Below are 13,794 nucleotides of genomic sequence, written 5' to 3' on the forward strand. Positions count from 1 at the left end.
TAAAGGGGCAGTTTAAAACATAAAGTGTTCACACAGACTAAGGCTCAACTTTAAAAAAATAATTGAGAGAGAAATGAGATCTACAAAATTCTAGAAGGCATGAAAATGTTCTTTACCAGTTTTTCAAATACGAGACCTGGGGCCTTCAAATAAGAGCAGCAAGTGATCAGCAACTCCTACATTCAACATGTACTTATCCAAAGGTTTTCCTTGACAAAGAATGTAATAAATGCCATAAGTTTGCATGGGCTCAGAACAGACCAAATTCTTTAAAAAAGGCCCCAATGATTCTTACATTGTTATTAACTACTATGGAAGGTCTCTTAATTATTTACAATAATCTGCTCTCAGAAACACTATTCAAAATACAGTGAGCAAATGTTATCTATGACTCAAACTGAATGTTTCATTTGACAAACTATGTTTACTCTTAGGCTTGTATGTTCTATTTCATACTGATACAGATGTGATTTGTTTACTTCCCCTGTTTGAGGATGGATGATGTCTAACTTGGCAATTTGGCACTTCAGATTTGGATGCCTCAGCACTCAGGACTGTGTTTGTTATCCAAGAGGCAAGAACTAGCCAATTTTACTTAACAGCTGATATTTTTTGGTGATATTTCAGGACAGCATTTGGCTTGTGCATTGCTCACATGGCTCTGGAAGAGATGCAGTGAAAAAACATGCTCCTTCTAGCTTGTCTAATCCCTTCAGTGCTTCCCAGAACTATCAGCAAGCGGCTTCCCTTGGGAAGGCACCAGGCTTAGCCATGTATTAGCTTGAGGACTGTGTTCTAGAAGGACTTGCAGTAATGTCTGCAAATTGTGTATACACCACGTATGACACAGCCCAAAATAGCTAATCTGACCAAAGTAAGAGCTCATTTCATTTGCTGGGGAAAGCAAAATTGATTCATTACCATGATGCATGAAGCCGTTATTGCAGAGTCCCACACCCAGTGCGACAGCTTCCTCCCGAGTCTGACAGTCTCCCTAGAAACAGGAGAATAATGTTACACCTCAGACCATTTTCTAAGATAAATTGTTCCGCCTTCCCCAGCGCATAGCTTGCAGCTCTGAAATTAGCAGGATGATCCGTGTAGGGAACAATAGCAAGCCATTAAAACAGGTATCCCATTGCCCAAACATTTTCATTCCTCCAGACAGCATCTCTCCCTCCTACAGGAGCCAGAGGATCAAGGACCAGCACTGGGGAAAAATACCATATTACCTCAATGTAAAGACATTTTATTTGAAATCAGAATGTTGGACTTCAGGACCCATTCGTCACAGACAATAAAACTCCTCCTTTGAAGCTGAGAGATCCTGTCCATTTTCAGCTCAAGGGAGAAAAGGCTAAGTATGTGAACTCCAAAGGTCAGACACGTTAAAACTACAGTGGCAGTTTGCATATATAGCAGATTACAAAGGCTTCTGTTTCTCACTACCTGAAGCCTTGAGCATAGTCATTCAAAACAGGTACCAAGGGTGACTTGCAAATTTACAGACTTCCCTGAAAGAGCAGCCTTAAGCTTTATATCTACAAGTCAGTTAAATACAAGAAATGCCTAGTTTTCTCAATATATCTGCTAATTTGCAGCCACAAGTGAAGACTTGACAAACATGGTTGTACTTTTTAGGCAGACAAGTAAGTTTCAAATAGTGCTGCTAAAAATCAGAAGGCCCCAGCGGTCTTACAAAGATTGTTAACACTGGTCCCTTGATGCGAGATGAGCAAAGGGACATGGGGAATCTGGTGTCTGCTATCTCAGTGAGAGCAGCTGCTCAGCTCATTCCATCAGGGAGGGCACCTGCTGCTTTGGCAACAGGAGCAATTTCAGTGTATTACTTTCAGTCCTATTAAACAAGAAGCTGTATCCTACACCAGTATTACACCTTTTCTCCCCTCTATCTGAAGAACTAGATACCCGAAACCTTTCACAGCAGCTGCAGGCTAGTGTACTGACTTTGTTTTTAGCAAAAACTAAGTGTTTCAAGCACACTCTGATCTTGCCAGCAGCACATCAGTCCAACTTCAAAAGCCACTAAGGACAGCAGTAGTTATTTGTCAAGCAAATGTTGGCAAAGGCCATCACTATGGTGTATCAGCATTATTTAAAGACAGGACAGAACAGGATCAGCTCTGGCCAATCCACAGCACCACTAACTTTTGTTAAAGAGGCTGAGAGCAAAAAAGATACAATATTTACAAATTAAGAACTAAATACTGTTGTCTTGGTAGAAAAGGCATCAAGGCAGTTCTGAAAGAACTGCATGACCATGTAATCACACAAGAAAATAGCTTTAAGAAACCAAAAGTTTAACTTTTATTATGAACTAATTTCAAGTCTTCACAAGTCTTCTCTCATTTTCAACATCCTGTCATGAGACAACGCTTAACACTCACATTGTGTTATATTATGGGATGAATGGATAGTTTATTTTACAGAGACTGGGATTTAAAAATCCCAATTTACTATTTCAACTGTAAATAAACTGGAGAAGAAATGCCTTCTAATATTACCATCTTAAACCTTTAGCAGTCTATGTTTGTTCTAGGCAACAAGATCTTTGCATAGGAGGGTCTAAACTAGACTTGACTACTCCTATGAAGTTAACTTGGCCTCAGAACATTCCCCTAGCAAAACAGCATTCTCTAATTTAAAAATACAGCTTTAGTTTATTCAGCTTGCTAAGTACTTCTAAATGTTATGTAGGTATTTGTCCAAATACAATAAAGGCAGTAATGAAAATCGCCAGAAAATAGAGCCACTTACAATGATCAATCTTGACAAAATGTGTCTCGACCTTTTCATACAGAAACTAGATGTGAAACTTGATACACTAGTTTTGACGTGCTAACTTAGGTTTATTCCATACAGTCTCTCCATTTGAGTCATCAGAATTAGAGAAACAGTTTACAGTCAGTACCACAGTGAAGAAGCATGTCCAGAGCACATTACTATTACTCTTATTACTATTGCCACCATTAAATTATTATTACTGCTGTCTAGTTTTGGTAATGATGTGATGTCTAAAGCCCTAATCATGGTGGCTGGTTGCTTTGCGATTTGTAAACCCAGCAATTAAGATGGTCTCAGACCAAGACTGTTGATAGCTCCCTGAGAGGAGGAAAGAAAGCAGATGCACACAGATAAAAGCAGCTACCAAACCACTTTTAAATTTTCCACTGATAAATTGAAAAAGGAAAGTTTTAGGATTATGAAGTGTTTCTTAGCAGAGAGTGTCTTAAAACTTTTCTTACCTGTGCAATAAGCCAGTCCACTAGTTTACTTGCAGGGATTACTGATTTGTATGTCTTTAGGTGGTAGTCACGGTCTCTAATGAAGAAAAAAGAATTCAGGGAAAATCAGGACAAAAAGGTATACATTTCTTTTACACTCTAAACCTATATATACTATTTTGACCTACTACTAATGAGCCATCTTTTCTCTGTAGAAACTTTTAAACTTCTCTAGCAGTTTGAATTAGGAAGATACTTCAGATCAACACAAAGCAGTGTTACTTAAAATTTCTCTAGATGTTGTTTAAAGCCATCTTCAGGGAGCTCACATTTCCACCAGAAGCAACCAGAAGATTCTTTTCACAGATGTCCTAAGCTGCTGCTGTAACTCAGGTTAGAATACTGCCACCAGCAGTCCCACTAAAAATCACACTTTTTTGGCTCGAAATCATCCAAAATCCATTGATGTCCAGCTTATATCTTTTGGCTCAGTACCAGTCCCATCTATAAGCTTCAATAATACTTTTCTAACACTTACCTATTAATATATTCATAGACAGGGACTCTACACATTCCCTCTGTGCCTCCTTTTTGTGAGGCTCCTGGAATTAGGCAGCTTTTAGTCTATTCTGCCAACACTTGTTCAGATTTCACTTCCTTTAGTAAAATAACATGTAATAGCCAGACATAAATATAATATGCAGTATCCTTTAACAGAATTAGATAATTTCAGTCATGTAAATAAGAAGGGTTGTGTTTAGTTCTTGTAACACAACTGGCACCAACTCACACCCGGCCCTTGCAGAGAGCAGCACTGTTCCTTCAAGAAGAAAAAGGAATCCTATTGTAACTTGATGCTTTTTGCATTTTTCTTCCATTTCTCTTCTCAAAGACATGGAGATCATTGATGGTTTTTGCCTTTTGTGAAGTATTTCTAAAGAATTTTGATACAAATACAAGAGGCAGATGTGGCTCACGACATTGGGCTCTAACACCTTTCACCTCCAAGGTCACTGGATTCAATCCAGTTTGGAAGATCATAAAAGCAATTTCAAGGCTGTTTACCGGCCCATGTGAACTAAGTTTCATGGTCTTGATACAGTTCCTAGTTCCACATCACAAAAGCCATTACCACAATTAATTTGCATTAATTGGCTCCCTCTCATTGAGAGTCTCAGTAGAGAGGCCAAATGCTGAATGGGTATGAAGAATTAATTCCTCTCTCACCCTTGGGGTGGTCCTTGTATTTGAAGCTCAAGCTCAACTGGCATGACTGTAGAAGGAAGCACAGCCACTGAGGCTGCGCTACAGTCTGCATGGATCTATGAGGCAGGCCAAGACAAGACTTTATTCTTCAGTTCTGTCAAATCAGCCTCTTTCATTACCACCACACTATCTGAATCTGCCTTTTCCCTAAAAATAGAATATCCAAACACCATCTAAAACCTGTCCTACCCAAAACTGTTCCTTTTGCTAATTATCTACAGATACAAGTATGTTGTGACTGGCTTTTGTAAGTAAATGCAGCAGAAATGCAGAATGCAGGGTGTGAGAAATTAGAAAGAAAAGTGGGACTTCAAGAGCTTGGGAAAAAACCAACAAAACATGACAGAATTTCCAGTAATGTGTCCTCAGAAAAAGAGCTTTCCTCATAGTACTTACACACAGTTTTCAACTTGTCTCCCAGTAATGCGCTAAACACAGCACAAATCTGTAGGAGTTTTCTGGGCAGATTTCCCCTCTCACACTCTCATCTTGGGAAAGTGTACTTTTGAAATGTCACCACAATAAAGGACAACATTAAAATATTGAGCACTAATGAGTAGGGAGTTCCAGATGAGAAGTAACTCTCAAAACTTTCCTAGTGATGCTGACAGTTTTGATAAGTTGCCATCAATCTTGGTCATGTTGGTCAAAATCAACTTTAGTTCACTCTCTTTTCTCACCATTTCAATCTACTCTGAACAGGAGCAGAACATGAAAGACAGATCATTATCCAGAACCATGAACTTCAGGTGAATAGCCAAATATAGAGGTGGGAGCCACTGAAATTTTGGCAGAACCTTGCTGCCTTACAGAAACTAGAGGAATAGAATATTCTTCACAGGGTCTAGCCAGCAATGCACTGACATACTGTCCATCACATACATAAGTGGGAATAAGTTCTTTCACCTCACAACTTCCCAGAAGTGCATCAAAGATACATTCAGAATTTTCAAAATGTTTTACTTCTTATACTTCAATCCCCAAAGGAGCATGATTTATCTCCTGTGGTGTACATCATGTCATAGTGACAGGGTGTCAAGATTTAACTTGAGGAAAAACATAAAGGCAAAGACTACAAGAAACTCCAAGGCTTCCAGGGAATAAAACTAAATAGAATTGTATGTCAAGGTTGTCAATAAAACAGTTTTGAATTCGTGATTCCTTCAGATCCCTGTGGCACGTGTACCTGCTACTCCAAGCTGCTTTGCCAATTTTCTAGAAGGAAGGCTGCACCAGAAAAGGCAGCATGAGTGAAAGGATCAGCAGTCCTAAGTTGCTAGATAAAGCAGTGATCCAAAGGCACAGCACAAAGCAATGGCAATGAACTCAGCAAAAGCTATATTCCTTAGGCTAAGGTGAGGCTTGTCAGTGGCAAGAAGTCATGATAAGAAGACAAAACAAGGACAGCCTGAGAGATTAGGTTTTCTAACATGGCTATAAAAGGAAGAAGGAATAAGAAATAGAAAAGGCAGGAAGAAGAGCCTGAACATACTGAGAATTAAGTCCATTCAGAAGGATCCTAAATCTTCGGAGAGTCTGGTACCTTTCATTGATTATACACAGTTTGTGTTCACAATGTCACTAGCACAGATCAATCCTGATATGAGAAGCTATCCTAATAGCTTCTCCAGCTGGAAAGCTATTACAAAAATAGCACATCAATAAAACACCACAAGATGGGCCTGTGGGAGTTATTTTGTCCCTATTGATTCCCTACAGCATTAGAGTAGGTCCACTTCAGTTTGTGGGTACCCTGAGTTCAGGGACATTTTTTGAACTTCACATCCCATCATTTCTACTCTGCATATGAATTGCCATCTTCGGGGTGAAATGTGCACTTGCAAATACACATGTGCATCTATAGAATCATTTTGTCTGTTACTGGCAGCATCGTGCTTTCCTGCTCTCTCCGCACCTTTTGGGCTAAGTGAAATCTGTGCCATTGTAGAACAGTTATTCTGGGAAAAAATCCAGAGTTCTAATGATGCAAATTTATGACTTATAAACTGTAACTATCATTGTAGCTCCTTTTGGCATGACAGTGGCCTCTCTCAGTGAAAATTCAGTTGTACAACTCGTAGACAAGAGGTCAGTTTTGCTGAATTTGGGAATCCAGCCATCTCAACTAGACATATTTTCTTTCTCATCAGTTTTTTATTTGTAAAAAATTAAGTTCCTCTAAGTGAAAATGCCTAATCTTCCATGCAGTTGTAGAACAACTACAGAGTTCAGGGTGGTTTCCATTGTAGGCCAGAAATGTTCATCTGATGTCACAGTAAGGTGAACAACATCTGAAAATCATCTCCTGGGCTCTGGGAAGAGTCACCTAGCATTTGCAGACTACCTCAATTATTCAGCAGTTATTTATACAGAGCCAAGTTCTTAAGATTCCACACAAAACTTTCAGGGTTTCTTTCAAATTACAGCTTCAGCTTTTATTCTGCTTCAGACTGGCTTCTGCTTGTTTAGGGTGCTCTGAATGACAGAATACTAGCACCATACTGGAATCTGTTTACATCACTTCAGCATCTGTTGGCATTTTCTATAACCCAAATAATACAGTAACTACAATCCCCACCACCTGGGGCACCACATCTGCCATGAATCAAAGCCACTGTAACCATACCGAGCTGCTCACTCTCCCTGAATCCCCAGTTCCAACATCCTCTAGCAGCAGCACTGCAACTATACATCTAAGCTGTGGAGATGCAAGGGCAGTAGAAGAGCCAAGAAAATTCAGAAAATTATTGCTTATAGTAACAAACAATAAAGATTTCAATAGTAAGGTCATATTTTTAACAAAGCCACATAATAAATACAAAGGGATCACAAAGGGGAGCTTACTTGACCACTGGAGTATACAGGCAGTGCAGTCGGCAGTACAGCCTCACTCCCTGAAGAATGGAAGACACAGAGCGTTAGTAGCTTTTTCCTTTTCAAAGAAACACTGACTAGCTAATGCTAACACACTGATGTCTCTACTCAGCTGGAATTTTTTATTTATTAGTATTGATATTCAAAACAGCTCCTTTAGTCTCTCTGTCAAACATCCTTCCTTCCTTCCTGGCTTTCAACAACCAGAAATCTGTTTTTACCTCTAATCACCTCCATTCCAACATTTTCTCCATTAATCCTTCCTCACAATTAACGCATCAACCAATGTCCATACGAAAAAAATCAAATTTATTAAAAGGTATGCGGAAAATATGGCATCAACAGAACTCATTTGACAAACAGTTATTAAGAACAGTTAAATATTGATCTCTTCTATCCCCCTGAACCATAATGCCCAGATCTGCAGCAGACATGTTACCACCTACTGTTTTAAAACATTTTGTTACTCTACTGGGATTGCAATCAGCAGTCTTGGGTGCAGTCACAATTGTATTGGTGTTCATTGCTAAACTCTGCTTCCTCTCCCTAATGTGAATGTCTCCTCTGGCATTAGGATGGACAGCTCAAAACAACACAGATCAACAGCAACGGCAACTTCCCACACAGCAGGTCAATGACATTCAGAGGGAGAGCAAATCACAAGGTTCCAACTAAGAATGATAAAGCAAACCTTGGACACGATGTCTTCCAATTCACTTCTTGGCTTGTATGTTCCATCGTCATAGCGAAATCTGTACATCACCTGTTCATTCTTAAACTGGTGCTTATCTGAAACTAAAACATCAGCATGACAATTTAAATTGTCTTTTGTCCCCACCATGTTCTTTATAGGCCAGTTGGTAAAAACTGGATTTTTAAAATTTTACATCAGATTCAGTTTACCTAAGTCTTTGGAAACAGTCCTAGTGAAGGGAACTGGGAACATCTGACCTTTCTCAATGAGTTTTGAACAAGGTGTTGCAAATTCCCACAATAGCTTTCACAGCACTTACAGCCATTTTCGCAGTTGCCCAAAACACTGCTACTGCAAAAGCAGAAGCATGCTGGTGGCAGGAAATTAATCCCAAAAAGCCCTAAACATTTTGAGGATTTGATGGGTATGGCAGCAAAAAGCATTTCAACATCATGTGAACAGTTTCAATAAGTTTTCTACCCTTACTTCCAGGGCATTACTGAAATCTGGTTTCTTTTTATGATATGGCACACTCACCATGATGAATGATTCCATTTTCCAAGAGTGCCTGTCCCAGGTTGACCCCTTCCTCTGGTTTGCTTATCTCTCCAATTTCAGTGAGCCAGGATACAAACTCGCTGCAAAGGGGAGCAGAACACACAAAGTTAGCTCCAAGTGGCAGCAGGCACTTGCCTCTGTGAGTCATCAGCCAATCACAGGAGACTCTCCTTGGAGCAAGTGTGAAAACTGTTGTAAGGAATGGTACCTCTACCCAGTGGCTTCATTTCCTACGTTCCTGGAGGAAATGCTCTGTAGAAAGTTTAGCCTCTTCCCATCATTGCCCTAAGCTCACTGACAGTGTGCACACAAAAGGAAAGATGACACAGCTGTATCTATAAGGATAATGCAAATCCTCATCTTATGGACCCACGATGTCCACAGTCTCTTCTGCTTCCTCACGTGTCATCCTTCAGAATTAGTTTGTCATTATTTTGTAATATCTAGCTGAATCAAAGAGTTTTTTTCCAGCCAATGAAGTCCTATACTTCTAACAAACATATCAGGTCATACGATGCACAAAATTTCATTGGTGCCTGTTACACTGACAAACAAGAAACTTCTATATACAATCCTGAGGCTTGGACAGTTCACTGGATTTCAGTATCACCTGGAAAGCATTTGCTTGTATACCAAAGAGAGTCCAGGTTAGGCCACCCACAGCCTGGAGCTTGTGGGAGTTTAAGGTAGTTTTCTTACTCCTTCTGATGATCTGAAGCAGCTATTATGACTTACTGTAAAACAGAGTGAGCAGCCACACTATTCAGCCTGGGTATGGTGTGAAACAAAAATCAATTATTATTTTTTAATACATCATTACTGTAATGGGGCTTATGGTCCTTGTAATTAAGCTGCATCAAAGCACATCTGATCTGTGTCACAATGACATTCCCAGAAATTCTAGAGTCCATTAACTGATGTGAAAGACCTTTTCAATTCAAATACCACTTACTTGCCAAGAAAGCACTTGGGAACAGTACTTAATTTTCTTCTCCTATCTTTGATAAGGTTCACTTTCTTGCTCATCATCATTTGGTACAGCTTCTCTCCTTTCTCTGCAATCATGACATATGCATCCCTCTCCATCCCCAGTTTCAAACCTGGAATAGAAAGCAGAAACTCCTTCAGATCTTTAAGATCAAACAAAATGTTTCCTTGAAGTCAAAAGCTGAGGCCAAACAGCAAAAAATTGCAGAAACACAAAAATTTTATTGACTTATTTTCCATTTAAAGGGGAAATTACGTATTTTTTTTTTATCTGTGTACAAAACAGTCATTGTTAAGTTTAGTACCACTAAGATGCAGCTTTTCTTCCACATTTTTAAAAGCAGCTTTAAACTTATGGTTATATCATACCACACAAAACAAAATGGTTTGCAGAACATGAAGAAAGTCCAAAGCAAGATGAGCATGGGTCAGGGCAATCCCAAGCACAAATACAGGCTGGGAGAATGGACTGAAAGCAGCCCTGGAGAGAAATACATATAGGTGCCGGTGGATGAAAAGCTGGACATGACCCAGCCACATACACTGCCACACAGAAATCCCCCTGTGGGCTGGCTGATTCACCAGTGTGAGCAGCAGGGGAGGGGGGTTCTCTTTAGATTTGCAAATTGCTTTAGGAGGACAGCATTCGCAAAAACTGTTTTGGTGCTGCAGATGCTTTATGTGTTCTAGCCTGAACATGTCATTTTCTGGATATGTTACTCTAGAACTTGCAAATCTGGGGAACTCCGGAGTCCAAAAGAGACACAGATTTTAGACACCTCCAAGACTAGCTTGAGAACAGGCAGCCTGAAGTGGCCATGCCTAATTTTAGTGGAGATCAACATTAGGCAGAATTTAAGTGATCACTGTAAAGCTAGAGAAAAGGAGAGCTGTACATTTTTTAGGAAGAGAAGTTCATCCTAACTGCTTTATGGTAAGATACTGCAATGAATCAAGAACCTTCTGTGACCTCAGAGCTGTTTCCTAGCTTTTTGGAAAACATTAAGGACAGATTTTCATTTTCTCCATGGAAGAAAATGTATATCCTTTTTTCTTTCTCTCAAATATATTTATGTGCATATACATTTGTCCTACAAGATCATTCAGTGCAGTACAAAATACATCATCCACTTACTCTCTCTCTGCTCCCTTTCCTTGATTATAGCATCCAGCCACTTCTGTTTATCCTCGGCAGTCTTGGCCATACAGACAAACCACTTGTTTTTGGCTGTGTTGTGAATCTTCCAGCCATTTGTCACCGTGTAGCCATTGCTGTGGTAATCTGCTGCAAAAAGTCCAACCACAAAGCACACAGTGAGCAGGAAGCCTGCTCCTTAAACCAAACCAGTGTGGGACACTTTCAGTAAAATAATCTTCTTTGAAGACCTTGATTCCTGAGGTGTTCCTTACTGACTGCCCATGGAACCAGCTGTACTTACCCCTCTGGAAGTACAAGCATCAACAGGCTGTTCAAACTGACTGAATGCTTCAGTCCCAAGTGTGACACTTGCTGATTTCACCTCAGAAGAACCAAAGTCTTTTACATACAAGACCATCAGTGGAAGAGTCTATGATGTTTGTTCATGGTATTTGTTCTGAATTTTCTGGGGATACACTATCTTCCTGCACTGTAAGGATTTCCGTCCCACAACATGGAAATTCTTTATGTATCAACTGTTTAAAGGACATAACACTAATTCCCGGCTTATTACAATAGGGGCAGTGGTGGTGTGGCCTTTATGGATGGAATCAGAATCCCACCCGGTCTTCCTGGCTGTGTCAGGATACAAGAATCCTAACAGAACTGTCATTCCCGTATTTTGCTCATGGTCACATTCCATGCTACTAATTTGAATACTAAGACTAATATTTAGTAGCATTCTAAATGAGAAGAAGAGCCATAAATTATGTTATTTTAGCTGTAATGGCTTACATTGTGGAAAAAAAAAACGGACGAAAAGAAGACAGAAGTAACTTTTATTAAATTAACTTGGATTGGGACCAAAAATAGATAAACTTTGGGAAAACATACTCTTAATAAGGTCATTTCAGAAGGAAGGACTAGTGCCTGAAAGCATTTCCAGTCCTTCAAACACATAAGTTGGTCCAATAACGAAGGTGCTAAAAGTTCCACACATTGCTTCAGATTTTGCTAAAAGAGGTAGACAAGTACTTTTGCACTACCTTCCAACAAAAGAGCTGAACTTCCTGTGTTCTTAAAAGACAATATTTAGTAACTTACCTGTTCCATCTTCCACATTCTCTACTTCCATGACTTCTGTATTTATTCGGCCCCTGAAGATATAAAGGGACCCGTTGATTGACTTTGTCCTTTTAGATGCTTTTTTCCCAGTAACTCTGCAATTAGGATGAAAACTGTTATAACACATAAGCAAATGGTCTAACATATATATGAATAAATCAATCTGAGATATGAGTATTACAGCAGGATTTCAATATAGCGACTGGTGGTATCTGACCATACCTCTGACGTTAAATAATTGGAATACTCATTCAGATTTCCAAGATAGGTGTGTACCAGTGTTAGTATAGCAATAACAAGCTTGTTTTTCCAGATTATGTGAAGATGGGGGTGGCTTCAAGATGTACCTTCTTGATGACTGACTGAAATACATGTTCATGAACAGCACATGGCCTCGGGATGACAACTGCAGCATCACTGACTACATTACATTTGACTCCTCTGTTTGCCTAAAGCTGTGATCATTTTGTGGAATACACCAAACTTCAAATATGAAACAAACAATGTAAAGAGGCCACTGGCACACGTGTTACATGTTTTTGTAGGGAAAATTCAGCTGGGGCAATTTTGCACCCAAATTTACATCATCCATAAGCTTTATAGTGTCTCTGTTGAATTCAGGAAAGCACTTTTCATTACCAGTTATTGTGACAGTGTTCACAGGGGTTCTTGGATGAGGCAAGAGATAAGAATGTTGACTCTATGTTCAGAAGGCTTGATTTATTATTTTATTATATAGATATATTACATTATTACTATACTAAAAAGAATAGAAGCAAAGGTTTCCTCTCAGAAGCTAGCTAAGAATAGAATAGAAAAGAATGATAACAAAAGGCAGTTCTCTTGGACTCCGTTTGAGATAGCTCGGTTCTTGATTGGTCATTAATTATAAATATTCAAAATGGGCCAATCACAGATGGACCTGTTGCATTCCACAGCAGCAGATAATAATTGTTTACATTTTGCTGCTGAAACTTCTCAGCTTCAGCAGGAAAAATCTTAAGAAAGGATTTTCACAAAAAGATGTCTGCGACAAGTTATGTTCTGTTTTTTATGGCTAAAATGGGTTTAAAACTATCCAAGTAGCACCTGTTGTGTTTTACTATCCAAGAATAACCATGCTATGCAAGCCAAAACACAACTGGTAATAAATGGTCATTAAGAGATGGCAGGTGTCCAAATTCCAGTCATTGAAGGCTCTGCTGTGGCAATTTGCCAGTACCTCGTAGGATTCAAAAAGTATTGCAGTAAAAATCAGCTGAGGAAAAAATTTCTTGTTAGAGTGAAAGACCTATGGTACTTCTATGGTAAAATTGAGGTGAGATTAGAATCACCCATTTTTTCTGAACATTTTTTTCTTTCACAACTACCTTTAGAAACAGACATTTGGTGATGACTACGTATTTACATCCAATCAGACTGACAGGGACTGTGATCTTGAAGCTCTTGGATCCTTTCCTAAAGACGACTCCTCAAGTCAAAAGAAAACCTGTCCTGGAAGCCCTAGGGAAAGCCTTTAACTGTTCAGCCTATTTCCCTACATGAAACACACAGTTCCTGACATCAGGATTCAATTGATACAGCAGTCTACAATCCTGCTAAAACTAAAAAACAATACTCAGCTCTGAAAATCTATGTCATCAGTTTGACAGACTTCCCTACACTTCTGCAAAAGGAGCTATTGCAGAACTAAAATCACAGATCTAGTTCTGATTTCTAAACACATCTTACACTGGGTTTGACAATCCTACTCCTAATTTATGTTATTGTGAAAAAATATGATGTCCAGATTGGCATGCTGCATTATTGACTACTTATCAAAGACCAAGCCCTGAATTCTGACTGCATTCTTAAATCAAGAAATACTCCACTGATTTCTACAAGTTAGCACAACACAACGAGATGAA

General features: G+C 39.2%; 1 protein-coding gene across 3 annotated transcripts in view; it reads right to left on the reverse strand.

Annotated features, from left to right (window-relative positions):
* Positions 1-13,794, reverse strand: part of PREX1 (phosphatidylinositol-3,4,5-trisphosphate dependent Rac exchange factor 1) — a 111,130-nt gene that overhangs the window by 28,992 nt on the left and 68,344 nt on the right. For 2 of the 3 annotated variants that reach the window (XM_064730255.1, XM_064730254.1), the window contains exons 8-15: positions 11,867-11,982; positions 10,760-10,909; positions 9,590-9,737; positions 8,617-8,717; positions 8,077-8,180; positions 7,356-7,405; positions 3,267-3,342; positions 922-994 (exon numbers count right to left, since the gene is read on the reverse strand). In XM_064730255.1, the coding sequence (XP_064586325.1) occupies positions 922-994; positions 3,267-3,342; positions 7,356-7,405; positions 8,077-8,180; positions 8,617-8,717; positions 9,590-9,737; positions 10,760-10,909; positions 11,867-11,982 (818 nt within the window). The remainder of the gene's footprint in view (positions 1-921; positions 995-3,266; positions 3,343-7,355; positions 7,406-8,076; positions 8,181-8,616; positions 8,718-9,589; positions 9,738-10,759; positions 10,910-11,866; positions 11,983-13,794) is intronic. The other variant, XM_064730256.1, reaches the window with a different exon arrangement.

This window comes from Zonotrichia leucophrys, chromosome 20 (assembly GCF_028769735.1).
Source record: "Zonotrichia leucophrys gambelii isolate GWCS_2022_RI chromosome 20, RI_Zleu_2.0, whole genome shotgun sequence".
Lineage (NCBI taxonomy): Eukaryota > Metazoa > Chordata > Aves > Passeriformes > Passerellidae > Zonotrichia > Zonotrichia leucophrys.